Source organism: Rhinolophus ferrumequinum, chromosome 7, assembly GCF_004115265.2.
Source record: "Rhinolophus ferrumequinum isolate MPI-CBG mRhiFer1 chromosome 7, mRhiFer1_v1.p, whole genome shotgun sequence".
NCBI lineage: Eukaryota > Metazoa > Chordata > Mammalia > Chiroptera > Rhinolophidae > Rhinolophus > Rhinolophus ferrumequinum.
The window spans coordinates 74,729,313-74,747,608 of NC_046290.1; the positions used below are offsets into that span (position 1 = coordinate 74,729,313).

Below are 18,296 nucleotides of genomic sequence, written 5' to 3' on the forward strand. Positions count from 1 at the left end.
ATAATTTAAATAAACTTGTGAGGTAGGCATTAAGAAGTGAATAAAATCTGGAAATAAAGATTTCAGAGTCCCCTACATATTAGTGATACGCAAAGCCATGAAATTTCAAGAGGAAGAGTACTGAGAAAAAGGAATACCTTTGGTCAAATCCAATAGTTAGGAAGCAAGAGGGAAAGAAGAAACAAAAAATTTGGTAGAAAGAGAGTCAGGAAAGTATTAGGTTGGTGCAAAAGTAATTGTGGTTTCAAAGGTTAAAAATAATTGCAAAAACCACAATTACTTTTGCACCAACATAATACTGTAATGGAATTTAAATATGTGTACAATTTAGGGTATAAACTTTGTCTCTGAGAATTGTTCACTATTCAGAGTCTCTACTGAGCCAGGATGTCTCAATTCTATATTAGTATGGTGTGACCACACCTCACTACTAGCTGTAGCTGATTGGGTCAGAGTGAATATCTACTCAAGCTGGGCAAATCCAATTCTCTCTTAAGGGATTTTAAATAATTAGCTTATACTTTAATTAGTTGGTTAGAGCTGAAAAGTCATATAGAGCCAAGAGGGGGCTTTTGCAGAAATGTTGTTCAACACAACAAAAAATCCTAAAATAGGAAACTACTTGTTCACCATTATAGCACCTGATCAAGGTTTGTTGGATGATTTATTGATGAATAGCCAGATCCCCTACCTTTTCAGAGTTTATAGTCTAGTGTAGATACAGACTATATCTGTCAACGATTTTATCTCCAGTATCTTTCAGGGAATACATAGTGAGTACTACATGAATGAATAAATGAATGAATGAATGAATGAATGAATGAATGAAGGTATAGGCCTTTCTATACTTTCTGCTCTCCAGCTCCACAAGACAGCCCTATATCCTTCCATTACATTTTTCTTTTGCTTGAGTTAAATTGAATGTGCCCGTTCCATGCAAACAAACAATTCTAAACTGAAATACCAAAGAATAGGTAGAAGATGGGGACCATGACCAAAATTGCATATCTGCAGAGATGCCAAGGCTAAGAACAAGAAGATCATTAGTTAATATTTAGAAAATCAGTGGACATCTTTAAGAATTTCACTAAATAAAAAACAGAACCCAGATTTCATAGTGCTAATACATACATGGATGAAAAAATTACGTATTGGCTACATTTTTGGTAAGTTTGATATTATAGGAAAGTCAAAAAATTGAATGGAAACAGACAGAAATTTTGAATAAAAATTAACCTGGCTTCTCCCAAAAACCAGAAGTACCAGTAGAACTGAAGAATGGTCTGGCCCTTTTAAGTATGTATATGACACAATTGAATATGTAAGAAATCCACATAAATAATAAGTGATATGGGCATGTACAGAAATTTACTGTATAAGTACCTCCCCTAAATTTATCAATTCCTCATGCACTGATCTGGGGTCTTGGCTTTGAAATCAGACACTGGAAATAGCCTCTGCCTTCACCAATACCTGTGGAATTAATTACAGCATCTTTATATCGTGGACACCCAACAGGCTTTATGGTATGAAACCAGAAATATGGGCCTTAGATGGATTTCAAAAAAAACTATGGTTTTATATATTCTTTTAGTATGTCTTCATATTTCTTTAGACCTCGTGTTTCTGAGTGAGTCAGTTTTAGTAAATGAAATACTGTCTAAGCCTTGAAAATACAAACTCTCCTACTTAGTAGTTAAAATAAAGATGATTCTAACCAGGTAAGGGACAAGGGGGCTGTTAACACAGACTGAATTTCGAGCAGAAAGCCATGTAGAAGAAAATAGAAGGCTGAAAAATATTCACAAGAATGGAAACCTACTTCCTTTTCTAAATGTATAGTCTCATACTTGTAACCATTCTATTCTGCCCTTGGTAACAGTCAGTGGTCCTTTCAAGGTTGCCTGGAAGATGCCTACTCTTTGAGAAATGTAGACTTCCATAGCCTAATGTCTTCTCTTGTAAAATGTAATTATTAAGACCAAACAGGATTAATTGGCTGGCATGGGTAACAGTACTCTAATTGATATATTTAGCTACTAAAGATAGATAAACTCTGCCTGCATTCTTTTGCTTAGAAAAAGAACTTCAAACTTTATCTCATGTCATTTCTCCCATTAGTCAGGGAAAGGTAAAAATTAATGACTCTGATAGATTCATCCTAAAACTATGCATATGAATTTCCTTTTGACAATGGGCTAATTGTCCTCTGATGCCATAAAGAAAGGTTTGATGAAATTAAGGACACTCGTTATGGACTATCCCACCAAAAATGTAAGAGTAAATATCTCTAAAAAAGAAATGGAGTAGAATCCTGGGAATGCTTGTTACCCTATGAGTTTCTGCCAGAGGACCCTACGAATCAGCTGGGTCTGGTAGAGATGTAAATATTAAGGAGTGGGGTCAACAAAGTGGGTGATAGTGAAGGGTAATAACAACAATAATTTCAGTACATAACCACGGGAATGGCCATCCTTTCATGGGTTTGAGAGGGTACAAGCCCCCAGGATGTTTGCCATTACAGCCAATATTTCTCTATTGACCCAACTGGATCAAGGCCAAAAACAGATCTAATTCTTGTTCATTTGCATAGTAAATGAATCATCTGGCAATAGAATAAAGCTGACGTAATAACCAAAGCTACAGAGCTTTGCTTGGGGGCTTTGTCCTAGAAAATTCACCTCAAAAACTACCAAGAAACATTTTTTTAAGGGCAAGCAAACCAGCTTAACTTCTATAAAACTGGCAAAATTACTACAAATTAATCAAGATAGACTCTCATTTCTTTTTCACATAGCAAACCAAGAAAAGCAAACCAGGGTTGATATGGCAACTCCAAGGTGTGGAAGTTTTGACATTTTTATCTGGTTATTTTGCTATTCTCAACATACGGCTCTGTTTCATGGCCTAAGATGTCTGCTCAGCTGCCACCATCACACCCTCATTCCAACTAAAAGGAAGAAATAGGGAGAGAAACTACTCCTCTTAAAAGCACGAAATGCCAGTGGCGTACATCAGTTCTGCTAACATATAACTGACCAGGATTACATTCATGACCACATCTAGCAGCAAGGGAAGCTGAGAGCTGTATCCTTGTGGTTGGCCACGCTTGGCCATGTGTCCCGCTATAAGTTCTATTAAGTTAGAAGGAAAAAATTATTATGGGAGGAGGGGCAATTGACAGTCTTTGAATTGGTGACTGTAGTTTATCATAAATAGACTGATACACTACCACAAATTGCCACTAATTAAGTACCGACTGGTAATTCCCCAGATCACCATTGATGCTGTAAGACACTAACTCTTAATGCTCTCCTTTTTAAGGCAAATGCCAGGCCATGGAAGAAAGACTCATATTTCATTAGCCAGTCACGTTTTTGTGACCTTGACAATATCAGCTTTATATGAGGATGAAGGGGGTATGGGACAATATTTGGGATATGTTGTGCTTTCTTCCATGGCTAATGAAAAGCTTAGTGCTATGGTGAATGTGTTAAGGGTGCAGCATTCTAATAACCATTAGAATGGAATCGAGAAAAACGCCAAATCTAAAGAGTTTATGAAAAACAGTCAGAGGGATAATTGTAGGAAAACATGTTTCCTGGTATGCTGGAAGACGAAAGACTGAATAACAATTATAGGATACTAGGATGTCTCTACTTTTCCCCCTCGATTAAGCTGTGAATAACCGATACTGAGTTGAATTTAGAGATAAGAAAAAACTGACATATGAAAACATATCCTAAAATGAAAGCATAAAGAGTTTTTAAGCTCTTCATGATCAGTGCATACACTAGATGTAAACATTGTGCAGGGTCTCACATTTATTTGATGCATGCATGATCTCCATGCCCCAAACACTGAGTATCCTTCCCCTTCCACATTTTGAGCAGCCAAGGGCCTAGAAGTATGGATGACTTACCACCTATAGGGTGAATCTTGACCAAGGAAAATGCTACACAGGAAGGAGCAGAGGAGATGTATACTCCTCCTCAATTCTCCATCCTGTGGTCTACTGTGAGATGTGGTTTCTCCTTGAAATCTGCCTTGATAATCCCCATATGTCAAGTATGGACATGGCTCTGCTGTATCTCTTTGTGGCAAGTTGTGATTTAGTGATCAGCGTGGTAATACATCAAGATTTCTTGCCTCATTTTTCTTTTCTTTTTTTTTTTCACCTTCACTGCATTGACCTTGTATATTCCAAATAAAGTAATAGAATCTCAATCCTCTTCTCATATTCTGCCTTCTAGAGACTTGGGCCAAAACAATGCAGTAAGCTCAAGCAGAAGAGGACTGGTTTCTAAGACCTTGCAAGACCCTACATACTTTGTACAAATAATCTCATCAGTAGCTGTGATCTCTCATTTGGGGTAATACATCCTAAAAGAAGCTATGCTACAAAACATTGAATGTGTTCATGATCTTTCTGACCATCCAGCTTTTAAGTTACCATATTTTTGGCTAACTCATTTATGGCCAACCCAATTGCTACAAGTATAGATGTCTCAGCTTAAAATTAACAGGTCCAATTATAAGCTCTTAACCATTAGAATTTCACTTAAAGCCTTATAATAATTTAGATAAATGAAAAACAAATACTATAGATCAAATAAACAAAAGACCAGAATATAAATATGAGTCTAGAAAATTTTCTTCTTGTTGCTGAGCACACATTTAGAACCCACACCATATTATATAAATATATACTATAAATATATACATATATATTTTTAAAATATTTAGGTATATATTTATAAAGCACATTTTACTAAGTGTAAGTATCAAAAACATTCATAAAACGGAAAAATTTCAAACTTATTAACATTTCAGGAAACTTTGAAGACTACAGCCTCCCAGCCATAAAAAAACACAAGCAGCTTCTGTGAGAAAGATGTAAAATAATCTAATATCTTGACTAAATCTTCTTAATGTAAAATTTATGTTCCCTTTAATTTTTTCCAATCAGCTAAAATAAATGTGTATAGTTGATGTAAGTCTTCAAATCTTTTGGTCTTTTCTATCTCTGAGATGAAGTAGAAAAAGTGAAACAGACTATATACAATAAAATAATCTTAGTTATAAAAAAAAGTGACAAACTAGTATGACCTGAACCAGTAGTTCATTGCAATATTGTGTGATTCTCTCTTTAACCCAGAAATGCGTGGACTTCAGTTACCTCACTTGAAGGGTTTACATGGAGCCTTACATGTGTCTCTAACAGATTGCACACTGAGCCTGCAAAACTCATGTTTCTAAGGAAGAATAAGTGGACCAAATACAGTATAAGGCCCGTGACAATTCATGCAACACCTAAGGATAAAAACAAAGATGTTACTTCCTGCAAGATAGGTCTCTGCTTCATCTCAAACAGCTGATGCCATGAACAGAACCTGGTTTCTCTTAGTACGAGGGACCATGGAGACAAGACCGAGTAAGTTTTCCAAGTGACCGTACAGTAAGAAAAAGGCAGGATTTTCAAGGTGTGGGAAACTTATCAGGGACTCCCTTCACATTGACTAAATATCCAAGGTAGGAACTAACCCCAATCACTTCTCTTCAACCCCAGGAAACTGTAGATAAGGCTGCCTTCTTGCTCACCAGAGAAGAAAACAGAAAGGGGGAAAAATGTGTTTGTGTGTGGGGGGGGGTGCTGGGGGCACTTATGCACGCATCTGAGAGGATCAGTCTCCACACAGATTTACACCCCAGGCAAACTCTAGATAGTTCACCAAGAACATTCAGGAAGTGGAGTTAGTTTCAGTTGTCTCAAATTAGTAGCATCTACAGGTGCCTGGCAGAGAAGCAAAAGCAAAGATTCTCTGGAGAATAGTACAAACACCTTTTTTCCCCAAGGACAAGTGGGAAATGATAAGATATGACATAAGTGACAAAAACAAAACTTACAAACTTACCAAGACTTCAATCATTGGAATAATCAGACATAAATTATAAAATCATCATACTCCACAACATGCTTAAAAGTATCTGCAGGCAATCAGGAACTAGAAATCTACATAGAAGATTTGAAGAAAAATAAATGAAGTATTTGAAATGTAAGATATCATTTTTAAAACTCAACTTTGGTAACAAAAGAGAAAATTAGTCATATGGAAAATGGATCACATCAGAATAAATTTTTTGAAATACAGTAAAAGGACACAAAAGATGGAAAATGGAGATGAAAGAGTAAAAGATGTGACACATAAAATGAGATGGTCTAATATACATTTAATCAAGAGTTTCATAAAAAGAGAAAATGGGTTGTCAAGGTAATATCTAAAGAAACAATACCTGACAATTTTTCAGAAATTACAAAAGACACCAGGCACAAATTCAAAAGGTCCGAGAAATCCAAGCAGATAATTTTTAATTATATTCTGACACAGCATAGTAAAACTGTGGAAATGCAAAACAATAAATTTTTGAAAGCACCCAAAGTTGGGGAAAACAGACTAATCTTAAAAAAACAGCATCAAAATTTCACCTAACTTCTTAACAGTAATAAGGGAAGCTGTGAGTGTAATGATATAATCAATGTGCTGAAGAAAAAAAAAGAATAAAAGTGATAACAGACCAAAGATAATTACATATTCATCTTTAATTGTTTTTAAGAATAAGAATAAAATAAAAATATATTCAGACTAACAAAAACAGATTTTTCTTAACAACAAAATGTCACTAAGGAAAAATTTTAAAGTTGTACATCTTTTAAAAACAAGATCTAAGAAGCAAGAAGGAATGAAAAGCAAAAGCAAATTAAGTGATACAGTAAATGAAACATAAGGGAACATTAACTACTTAAAATAGTCATGAAGTCTAGTTGGGTTTTAAAAAAACACACAAAAAATTGAAGTGCTAGGTAAGGTTGGAGGAAAATAATCATACTTAATTATGAAATATTTAGAGTATTCCTTTAAAATCAAGATTGAAATAAGCATGTTTAGAATTAATAAGATGATTTAGCAATATTTCTGTATGTAAAAATCAATGTATAAAATCAATTGTAGTTCTCTCTTCTGGAAACAGCTCGAAAAAAATCTATTTTTAAAAAAACATATGCATAAAAATTATAATAGTATCAAAAATACCAAATACATAGGAATAAATCTAACAAAAGATAAATAGTACCCCCACCTAAAAAAACAATTTAAATTTTATTGAGAAACTTTTACAAATAACTAAATAAATGGAGAGATATTCTTTGTTCATGGATTGAAATCCTTATTATGATAACGATGCCCATTTTCCTATTTGATCTATAACTTTAGAAAACTCCAATAAACAATCCCCAAAAATTTTTTTGGAAAAAAAATGACAAACTGATTCTAAAAATAGTATGCAGTTTATCATTGAAGAAGAACAAATTTGGAAAATCTATCATACTGACTATTATATTATTAAATGACAGTAATTAAGGCAGTATGGTATTAGTATAGAAGAAGACAAAGAGACCAGAAAACAGAATAGAGAGCCCAGAAACATACCCATTATATGCAGACATTTGATTTATGCAATAATTGTACTAGAGAAATAGTGGAGAAGGATGTTCTTTCTGATACATGGTGCTGATCAATTGGGTATGTATATAAAAAAATTAGACTTCTAGTTAGCATCATTAACAAAAATCATTTCCATATGCATTATATGAAAGATAAAACAATAAGATTTTTTTATAAAATATGTATAAGAATATCCATATGTTCTTGTGGTGGAAATAGATTTTTTTAAATCAAAATGCAAAATGACTAATCATAAAAAAAATCAATAAGTTCTGTTCACTAAATGGTATATATCCTGTGATCCAACAATTTCATTCCTAGATATGTACCTTAGGAAATAGCGGATAAAATTAAGAAAAGTGCTAGTATGCTTGTGTAAGAATGCTCATAGAAACAGTGTTTATAATAGCCATAACCATAACCAAACAATTATTCGAAAGGCCAACAACAGAAGAATAAATGAATAACTTACAATATGTTAATGAACTAAACCAAGGGAATGAACAATCAGGAAAGAAAATTATATATGTACACTCAACATCTTGAATAAATCCTAAAAACATAATAACTATATTAATTTTCAAGACTTCTGTATGATGAAAGCCACCACAAAAACAAAGTTAAAAGACAAGCCACAGACTGAAAGAATTCATAATCAATATTTAAGAATATCAAATATCAATAAGAAAAAGACAACACAAAAGTAAACTTGTCAAACATGAACAGAGAATTCATAGAAATAATTCTAATGGCAAGACATTAAATGTGCTCAGTCTCATTAGTTATCAGGGATTTCAAAAAATTAGTTACCAGGCAAGTACCACTTTTAACCTACTATAATGGCAAATATTAAGAAGTTTGACAATACCAGGTACTGGTAAAAATGGGGAGAGTGATACTTCCACATTCTAGAAAAGAAAATGTAAATTGACTCAGATATTTTGGAGAGAAACAGCATCAAGTAAAATTTAAAAAGCAAGGAATAAAAAAGAAAAAATCCAAAAAATCCATTCCAAAGAAAGACAGAGGTACATAAGGAGATATATGCAATGATCTTCACTCTGGCATTGACTTTATGAAAAAATTTGGAAAATAAAGTGAGTAAAGTAAAAAGGATTCATTATGTTAGACCATTATTTAGCAGCTGCTAAAACGAATGAATGAAGAGAATACATAATTGGGTCAAGATGGCGGTAAATGCCATGCTTACCTCTCACGACTACATCAAAATTAAAACTAAACTACAAAACAACCATCACTGAGAATCACCTGAAGTCTTGCTGAACCGAAGTCCTACAAATAAGGACATAGGGAAGAAGCCACCTCGAGATTAGTATGAGGGGCAGAAACATGGAACAGGCTGGTCCCACACCCACATGAGACCATTAAAAATCAGGAGGAATATCTCAGCTGCAAAGGTTCCCCACTTTGCCAAATAGTGAGGGGTCCCAGTGCTTCACCAGGCTCCCCAGATCAGGATTCCAGTACCAGGGAGAAAAATCCTCATAATTTCTGGTTGTGAAAACAAGCAAAGATTGTGCTTGACTGTGATAGAGGGTGGCTACACTCTGAGGCACTCCTCTTGGAGGGCCCATGCATGGACTAGTCACAGATGGAATCACTGGCTCTGAACTCCAGCGCCGAGGCAGTGGCTCAGGGGGTAAAGTGGAGATATTTGGTGAGGAACTGGAATGTCTGACTGCAGAGTGAAGGCTAGAGGGCCAGCTTTCTCCCGGTGGAGGAGCTGGCGGAAGCTGTTGTTTTTTTGTTGAACCCTCCCCCTTCTCAGCATGCATATGCAGCTGCCAGTCTGAGTCTCCATCAAGCTGGCTAATGCCCTTCATTTACCCAGCCCTGGTGATTTTGAGACCCCTCCCCGCCCAACTTTAGAGCACAAGCAAGCTGTTTCCAGTGGCTTTTTCTTATAAATCGCCTGCATTGCTTCATGCTGCAGACTTTCCTAGGGTCTCTCAAAAGTTCACAAAACCCAAACAAGAACCATCTGGCTTCAGCATGTTCCATACCACTGGCTGAGCAGCCCTAAGCCCAGCACTAGAGGCAGCTGGCCTCAGTTCGCAGCTTAGCCTCTCAAGATACCTCCAAGCACAAGACACCTGGTGGGCATTTAAGCATTGCTTTGTAGTTCATGCCAGGAGGCCCCAGGCAGGGCATAGGCTGTGGCTGAAATTGGCCTGCAGTAGGTCCCCTCGAAGGTGGCCCAGGGGCTGGCATGCCCAGTGGCAAACTTCAAACCGAGCTGAAGTAACACCTGGCCACCACCAAGGACAGCACACCCAAAGGTCACACTGGGCATGCCCAGAGCCCCACTAAAGGGAATCCTGCTCCACAAGGTCAGCCCCTGCACAACAGCTCCTTCACTGTATTCACAGCCAGTCCTCACAACCAATAAGCCCAAGTGTCAATTCCTCCCACTGACTTGCAAATAGCAACCAAGACTCAACTATAACAGGAAGACACACATAATACACACAAAGGACACACCTGGAGCCCCTGGCTCTAATGACAAGGAAGACTGCGCCACTGGGCTTCACAGGACACCTACTACATAAGGTCACTTTACTGAGACCGGGAGACATAGCAGCCCTATCTAATATATAGAAACAAAGACAGGGAGGCTGCCAAAATGGGGAGACAAAAAAACAATTCCCAAATAATAGAACAGAACAAAGCTCCAGAAAAAGAACTAAACAAAATGGAGACATGCAACCTACCAGGTGCACAGTTCAAAACACTGGTTATAAGGGTGCTCAATGATCGCAGGGAGAACTTCAACAAAGAGATAGGAAACATAAAAATGGAAATAGAAAATATGAGAAAAACTGGTCAGAAATAAATATGATAGAAATGAAGAATACATTAAAGGAAATCAACAGATTACATGAAGCAGAGGATCAAATCAGTGACTCAGAAGATAAGATATCAGAAAACACCCAAATAGAACAGCGAAAAGAAAAAAAAAATCCAAAAAAATGAGGACAGTGAAGGGACCTCTGGGACAATATCAAGCGTACCAACATTCACATCATAGGAGTACCAGAAGGAAACAAGAGAGAGCAAGGAATTGAAAACCAATTTGAAGAAATAATGATGGAAACTTTCCTTAACCTGGCAAAAGAAATGGAATATTCAAGCCCAGGAAGTGTAGAGTCCCAAATAAGATAAACCCTAAGAGACCCACACTGAGACAAATCATTAAAATGCCAAAAGTTAAAAACAAAGAAAGAATCTTAAAAACAAAGAAAGAATCTGATTTCTCAACAGAAACTTTGCAGGGACTTTTTTAAGACAGGAAGTAAAATGATAAAAAAATATGAATAATAAAATGGTGATAACTACATATCTATCAACAATTACTTTAAATGTAAACAGATTAAATGCTCCAGGCAAAAGACATAGAGTGACTGAATGAATAAGAAAACAAGACGCATACGTATGCTGCCTCCAAAAGACTCACTTCAGATCAAAAGACACACAGACTGAAAGTAAGGGATGGAAAAAGTTATTTCATGAAAATAGAAACAACAACAAAAAGTTGAAATAGCAATACTTATACCAGACAAAATAAACTTTAAAAGAAAGGCTATCATAAGAGACGAGGAAGGATCCAGTATTCCCACTTCTGGGTATTTATCCGAAGAAACCCAAAAACGCTACTTTGAGGGGATGTGTTCCTCCATACGTTTATTGCAGCATTATTTACGATAGCCAAGATATAAAGGCAATCTGGGTGTCCCTGAATGGATGAATGGATGAAGAGATGGTACATGTATACAATGGAATATTGCTCAGCCATTAGAAAGAATGAAATCTTGCCATCGCGACAACATGGATAGACCTAGAACGTATTGTGCTGAGTGTAGTAAGTCATATGATTTCACTCATAAGTGAAATTTAAAGAACAAACAAATGAAACAGAAACAAATTCATAGATCCAGTGAATACTCTGATGGTTGCCAGATGGGAGCGGGATTGGAGGTGGGGGAAAAAGGGAAAGGGGTTAAGAAGTACAAATTAGTTGTTACATAGTAGTCATGGGAATGTAGGTATTGCACAAGGAATATAGTCAATAATATTGTAATGACTATGTATGGTGTCAGATGGGTACTAGATTTACTGGGATGATAGATGGGTGGGGGGTTGGGGCAGGGTGAAAAAGGTGAAAGGATTAAGAAGTACAAATTGGAAGTTACAAAAGAGTCAATGGGATGTAAAGCATAGGGAATATAATCAATAATATGATAATAACTATGCATAGTGCCAGGTGGGTACTAGACTAGTTAGGGGAATCACTTCTTAAATTATATAAATGTCTAACCACTATGCTGTACACCTGATGTAACATACAGCATGGGGAATATAGTCCATAATACTGTGATTGTATGGTATGGTGTGAAATGGTTGCTGGACTTACTATGGTAATGACTTCTTTAGGTATATAAATGTTGAATAACTATGGTGTATACCTTAAACTAATATAATATTGTATGTTAGCTTTATTTTAATAAAAATCTTTAAAAAAAGAAAATACATAATTATCAATATGGATTGAATTCAAAACATAACATTGTTTTTTTTTTAAATCAAGTCACAGATAAATGTGTTATAATTTATCTGTGTATGTAATTTATGTAAAGATATAATTCCATTTAGATTCACATGGAAAATAAAAATTTATATTCATGTATGTTAAAGTAGAAAAATGAAGTGAAATGATGTATGCCACAATTATAATTGGGAGGGTATGTGGTCACATAGCTTCAAGTTGATCTGTTGCTCTATTCTTTATTAAAGATTTGAAAAAACATAACAATATGTCAATATGTAAGTTTTATTATATAGCCTATTATTCTCTTTATTTTTAAGTTCTTAAAAATTTCTTAAAATCACACATAATTTTTAAATTATCAACAAACTTATCTAATAACTTCATTTTAGAAACTTCACCCGAAGGAAATAATTTGAAATGCAGAAAACCATTCTATTGTGGCTTAATTTGAAATAGCAGAGGACCTAGTAATAACTGAAATGCTTCACGATACCCTAGTTATTAAATGCTTTCTCTTATGCTTTTCCTGGATTACTATGGCAACTTAAAAAACATACAATTACAGAAAAATTGGTTATTTTAAACAAACGTGTAAAATTCTAAATTTCAGAAATAAATGATTACAAATAATGAAGCCATTTATTTAAAAATTGTAAATTTTAGTATTTTTATCCTCATTTATATTTATTGCTCACAATTTTCTACACTTTCTAAATTCTCCAATGCTTATGGGTCCACTACTTTGATAATATGAAAATTTTTTAAACTTACTTTGATTTATCACTTCTTTTTTGCCTTAAATTTTGAAAATGAAGCCTCAAGATTCTTTCATAAGAGGAAAATATTGCTCCAGATGTATTAATCATAGGTGATTTCTTAATAGGCATATTGATAGATCACAAACCTAAAGAGGCATATTAAATTTTATATTAGAATACAAATGTATTCACAATGCCAAATAATACATTTCACACAAATTCATTATTTATGGGGAAACAGGTGGCAAGAAGGAAAATCAGGCTTAAGAATGAAATTATATTAGGTCCTTATTTATTTATTTATTTTAACAATAGTTTAATTTTCATATATAATTACCATTATTAAGGAAGTATTTAGATTTGAAGTTGTCAGACCTAGGAGTCAGACCCAACTTTGAATCAAAAACCCATGTTCCTTCTATTATGTTACTACTATAAAATCACACTTTCATAGAATATTTAGACTTTATTGTACTTTACCAGTTTTATCAGCAAAACCATTGAAAGAACAGCATAGTAGTTAAAAGAATACAACTAGACTGTTTTAGTTAACTGCTCTCTGCCTCAGTTTCCTCTCCTGTACAAAGGGAATAGTACCTTCATAGAGTCGCTATAAGATATAAGTAGGTTAATTTATGTAGATTACTTAGACTAGAGCCTGACTTATAGGAAGTTTTATAGAAGTGCTTATGACCATTATTAGATTACTATGCTTTCTGTTTTTTAAGGTTAGTTATAAATTTCTTTTTATGTCTCCTGTCTTTTTGCCATTTATATTATGCTTTCTCTGTTTGCCCTCACATCCAAATTTATTTTCTTTTTGAAGCATGTCTGAGCACATTTTATAAGTGTGTAAGACCAAATCTGGGGCACACTATTTGTGTTTAATGGAGTGTTAATATTTAAAGAGCAAGGGAAGTACTAATGAAATGGGCAGTTAGATTTTTATTAAATTAGTTTGTATTTCATTTTTAAGATAGCTAATTTTTAACACTGGTCATTATATAAGTCAAGGCTCTGGCAGGAAACAGATGACACACTCAAATAGGGTAACTGAATAAAGATGTGGGCAGAGTTAAATTTTAAAGAAAGAAAAGAAAACCTGAAATGGCTCCATTCTCAGGAGCTGGCAAGAAGGGAGTGGGAGGTGGGGTAAACCATTACCACTCTCAGGACCAAGGGGAAGAGGGGCCCAGCTGCAGGAGAGTGGTGCTTAAGAAAAATCTTTGGCCTTTGGTCCAGAGATGCAACCAATCGGAGGCTGCCTGCTAAGAGAGAGCCTGGAGAACAGAAACTGGATCTCACTCTGCTCCCACACTCCCCTCCAACCGACTGCCTGTGCTTCCCATTAGCTAAACCAACTAGAAGCCGAAGGTGCAGGGCAGAGGGCAGAAGGATGGAAAGTGTACCTGGAGGAGTAATGGGGAAATATCCAGCACAAAGTAGATTATAAACTCCAAACACCATTATCTATTGCTGTTGGTTAGAGCAAGGTCTGCTTCTAATAACCTATATCCATTAGAATGTAAAGCAAACATATTTTTAAGTCAGTAACTACACTGAGCCATATACAGAAATGTTATTCAGAGTGGGCCTCACTTTAATATAAAATACAAGTTATTCCCAAACAGAATTAATATATTCAGGAGCTTTTTTGTCTTGTTTTGTTTTAACAGTTAACAACATCACTTTAAAAGGCACTCAGGAAAATCACCACAAATGATTAATGAATTCATTGTAAAGTACACATAAGCACAGAACAACAACAATAAAGATGTAGGGATATTCAAAAGAGGTAATTTGATAAATCTAGAAATAAATGTTACGAATTTGGAAAGTATTTCTTGAGTCATATAAAATTATGGAGATGTTTACATACCCAAGGTAAAGACAAAATCATCAAGAGAAGACAAAAAGAAACTACAATTTATAAAACATTACTTATTTTGGAAAGAGTTTAGAAATACAAATTGGAATCAGACATACTCCTAGATTTGTTTGAAATTAATTTAAAACATTTAATGCCAAATAAATAGAAAGGAAAATGTACAGGCCACCTGGGGGAAAAATAATTGAAGGGAAACTGAACTGAAAGCAAACTGGTCTCTGTGTGTATGTGTTAGGCATATTGACCTAGAGCTTTGAGCTGTTTCCTGATATATTTCACAGGATTTACTACAATTCCTTATATTTTTTGAGGTTTCAAGAACTTAGAGACTATTTTAGAAATCCTCTCTTGATCACCGAACCTATTGTCCAAAGATTCCTCGCATCTGCTGGTAACAGTGGTAGATATTTGCACCATTGAATCGTACAATGAATATTTGTACATTTCACTGCAAGTAAATTTTACCTCAATAAAAATAAGATTATAAAAGAATATGTGACGTGTATTGTACTAGGATTAGGTTTAGTGACGTATAACAGAAATAAAAATGACTATTGCTCAACAAGTAGAAGTGTATTTCTCTCAGTTAAAAAAATGTCTTTAAAGTCCCAATCTAGAAAATTTAAGGTCAATTTGGCAGCTTCACAGTCATAAGAAACCAAGGCTCCATCTGAATCTTCTTCTCCTTGTCATTGTGAGGCCTCACCTTGCTTCAGGTTGTTCACCAGTTCACGCAGTATCAAATCATTGGGGAGGCACTATTGTCGCTATGTGCTATTGATTCCCATCTTCAAAGGAGCTCTGTTAATCAAGTCTCCTTTTCATCCCTTCTGCCATTCTCCTAAGTCAGGATGCCATTATCTTTGTCCTAGATTAATACAATAACTTCTTATCTGACAGTCTCTTGATCTGTCTTCCCCAGTCTCACCTTTTACATGACTGCCAGAGTAACTTTTCCAAACAAAAATCTCCTGATCATTTCACTCTTCCCCCAGTCTCCACCTCCTTGTTAAGACCCTATAATAGATCCCTACTGCCAATAATAAAATCCAGATTCTGAGTAGGGACTACTCAGATTGCTGAAGCATTAACATTTGAGTGTATGGTTTATATTTTATCTATTACACTTTTTTAAATAACTGATTATTTTATCTGTCATTACAAAGTTAGACTATATGTATTAGTTATAAATTTTAATTGCAAATCTTTTGGGCAAAATATGTTGGAAGCGAATTATCTCATCCACTTTGGGGTCCTACACTTACATTTTTTAAAAGACGCTATTTTACCAACAGGCATGGGAAAAGGTGAGGAAATATAAAACCATGTCTCTTTTGGAAATAGTTAAAAACTAAAAATGTTTAGCTTATAAGAGAGTATGGGTGATGTACCATTAATACTTCTTAAGGATGAAGGCTTTACATATACTTTTAAGAACTCTTAAGAACTCTACCTTTTGGCTTGTACTTTGATATATATATATATATATATATATATATATATATATATATATATATATGCACTTATATATATATATTTTTCTCCCTTTCTTGCCTGAATTTCTGCAAAGAAGAAAGTCGAAACTGCCTGAATTCATTGGCTCCTCTCCATTTAAGAAAACAAAAACAAAAAATTAAACTTTGCGTCATTGAAAAGATGACAGAGAGTGCTCTGTAGGGAGGAAAAATGATTCTGGGATTGTAGAGACAGAGATGTTTCCTGAGACTGGCAGGTAACGGAGGTCATTCAGAGCCATCTCCTCTCTTGTAGCAGGATCCCCGGGAGGTGACAGTACCATAGAAGAAATGTCTGGGCACTGCAACTTGAGAGACTGGATCCCGTAGCATAGCAGACCTCATAGCATAGCTCTACCTACATCAGGCCTAGTTGTGGCCCAGAAGGGGTATGTCAGTACAGAGACGATATAGATGTGACAATTGACCAATGCTTTCTTGATATATAAGGATCCAGAGCCTTTGTAAAACCATAGGCAGGGGCAGGCCTAATAAAAACTAAGAATGAATATCCAACAGTCAAGCAGAACAGAGGCTTAGGGTATACATAGGCGATTTAAAGAAAGTACAAAAATACTATTTCTTGCATACATAAGTCTATCACTTATGATTTAGACCTACTACATGTATTTTAACTTTGTAGAAGTAAATAAAAGAATTGGCAAGACTATGAACAATAAAGGCAGATGACCAATAAATATATAAAATTATGCCAAACTTTCCAAATAGGGACAATGGCTGATTTGTGGTTCACTAAACAAGATAGAATTGACTGTGAAGGACTGAACATTGAATATAAGTGTGAGTATTCAGAAAATCGCTTATGGAGATTTAAGAATCTTCATGGTGTAAAATATCTGAATATCTGTATGAAAAAAATTTCTACTGAGAATTACATTGATGAATTTTCCAAGGTGATATCTGAAGAAAACCTTAGTCCTGAACTTGATGAAACAGTTCAATATTGGTGCTACGTCCTAGAAGAACAATAACCATGGCTGAGGAAAGGAAGCCCACAGGTTAAGGACGCTAATCTCTTAGGATACTAATGCAGTAGGGTAAACTTGGCAGTAATTAGAAAAATCCAATGTCAAATGTATGCAGGATAGACACAATTTGCCTATGCATCACTAAGCAAGCAAGGGAGTCTGAATAACCAGAGAAGTAGTTGAATGACCTATAAAATAGCTGAATGACCACTTTATACCAGGTGCATGAAGTCATCACAGGCAATCTGTACTAGAAGAAAATTAAAATTTATTCTTTTCCAGAAAACTGCTCTCTATATCCTCTCCTGGACTTCTTGTAAACAACAATGTTTTCAGTATTTGCTCTCCCATCCCACATACGCAAACACAATGTAACATTAGTGATAAACACATTTTATGTTCTCTAAATAAAAATAAAACTTGTCTTAAGTGTGAGCTAGCTGCCACAGAGATCCAAGAATCCAAGAAGATCTGAATGGCTTCAGTCTTAATGATGCCATTAACGTCATCACGTCATGTACAAATTTTGTGTGGACATATAACCTAGGAGTAGAATTGGTGATTCGTGGGGTAACTCTATGATTAACCGTGTAAGGAACTGCCAGGTTATTTTCTCAAGTGGCTGCACTAGTTTACATTCTCACCAGCAGCGTATAAAGGCTCCAATTCTTCACATCCTCACTAACACTTGTTTTCTTTTTGATTACAGATATCCAAACAGGTATGAAGTGGTTTTGATTTGAATTTCCCTAATGGCTAATGATACTGAACATCTTTGCATGTGCCTATTAGCTATGCGTATATTTCCTTTGAAGAAATGTCTATTCAGATCCTTTGCCCATTTTTAATTGTGTTGTCTTTTTTATCATTGACTTGTAATGTGTTAAAGAGAAAACCACAGCCCCAAATGGAGTCACCTGTGCTAAAGTCCATGATACCAAACCTACATTTAACACCTGACCTAATTGCTGTTTTAACCTCTCCCCAAAAATATAATCTTTATCAACCAGTCTGGAACTTAATGGTCATTACCAATGAGGTAATCTGTCACATGGGCCCTCTCCATCCCCCACCCACT

At 35.2% G+C, this 18,296-nt stretch overlaps 1 protein-coding gene across 5 annotated transcripts in view; it reads right to left on the reverse strand.

The window, feature by feature from the left end:
* Positions 1–18,296, reverse strand: part of TMEM232 (transmembrane protein 232) — a 173,200-nt gene that overhangs the window by 145,763 nt on the left and 9,141 nt on the right. For 3 of the 5 annotated variants that reach the window (XM_033110575.1, XM_033110574.1, XM_033110576.1), the window contains exon 3: positions 12,841–12,973. The exons of 1 other annotated variant lie outside the window; for it this stretch is intronic. In XM_033110575.1, coding sequence (XP_032966466.1) covers positions 12,841–12,956 — 116 coding nt within the window. In that variant the 5' untranslated portion in view covers positions 12,957–12,973. Of the gene's footprint in view, positions 1–12,840; positions 12,974–18,296 lie in introns of those variants that run through there. One more of the 5 variants, XM_033110579.1, reaches the window with a different exon arrangement.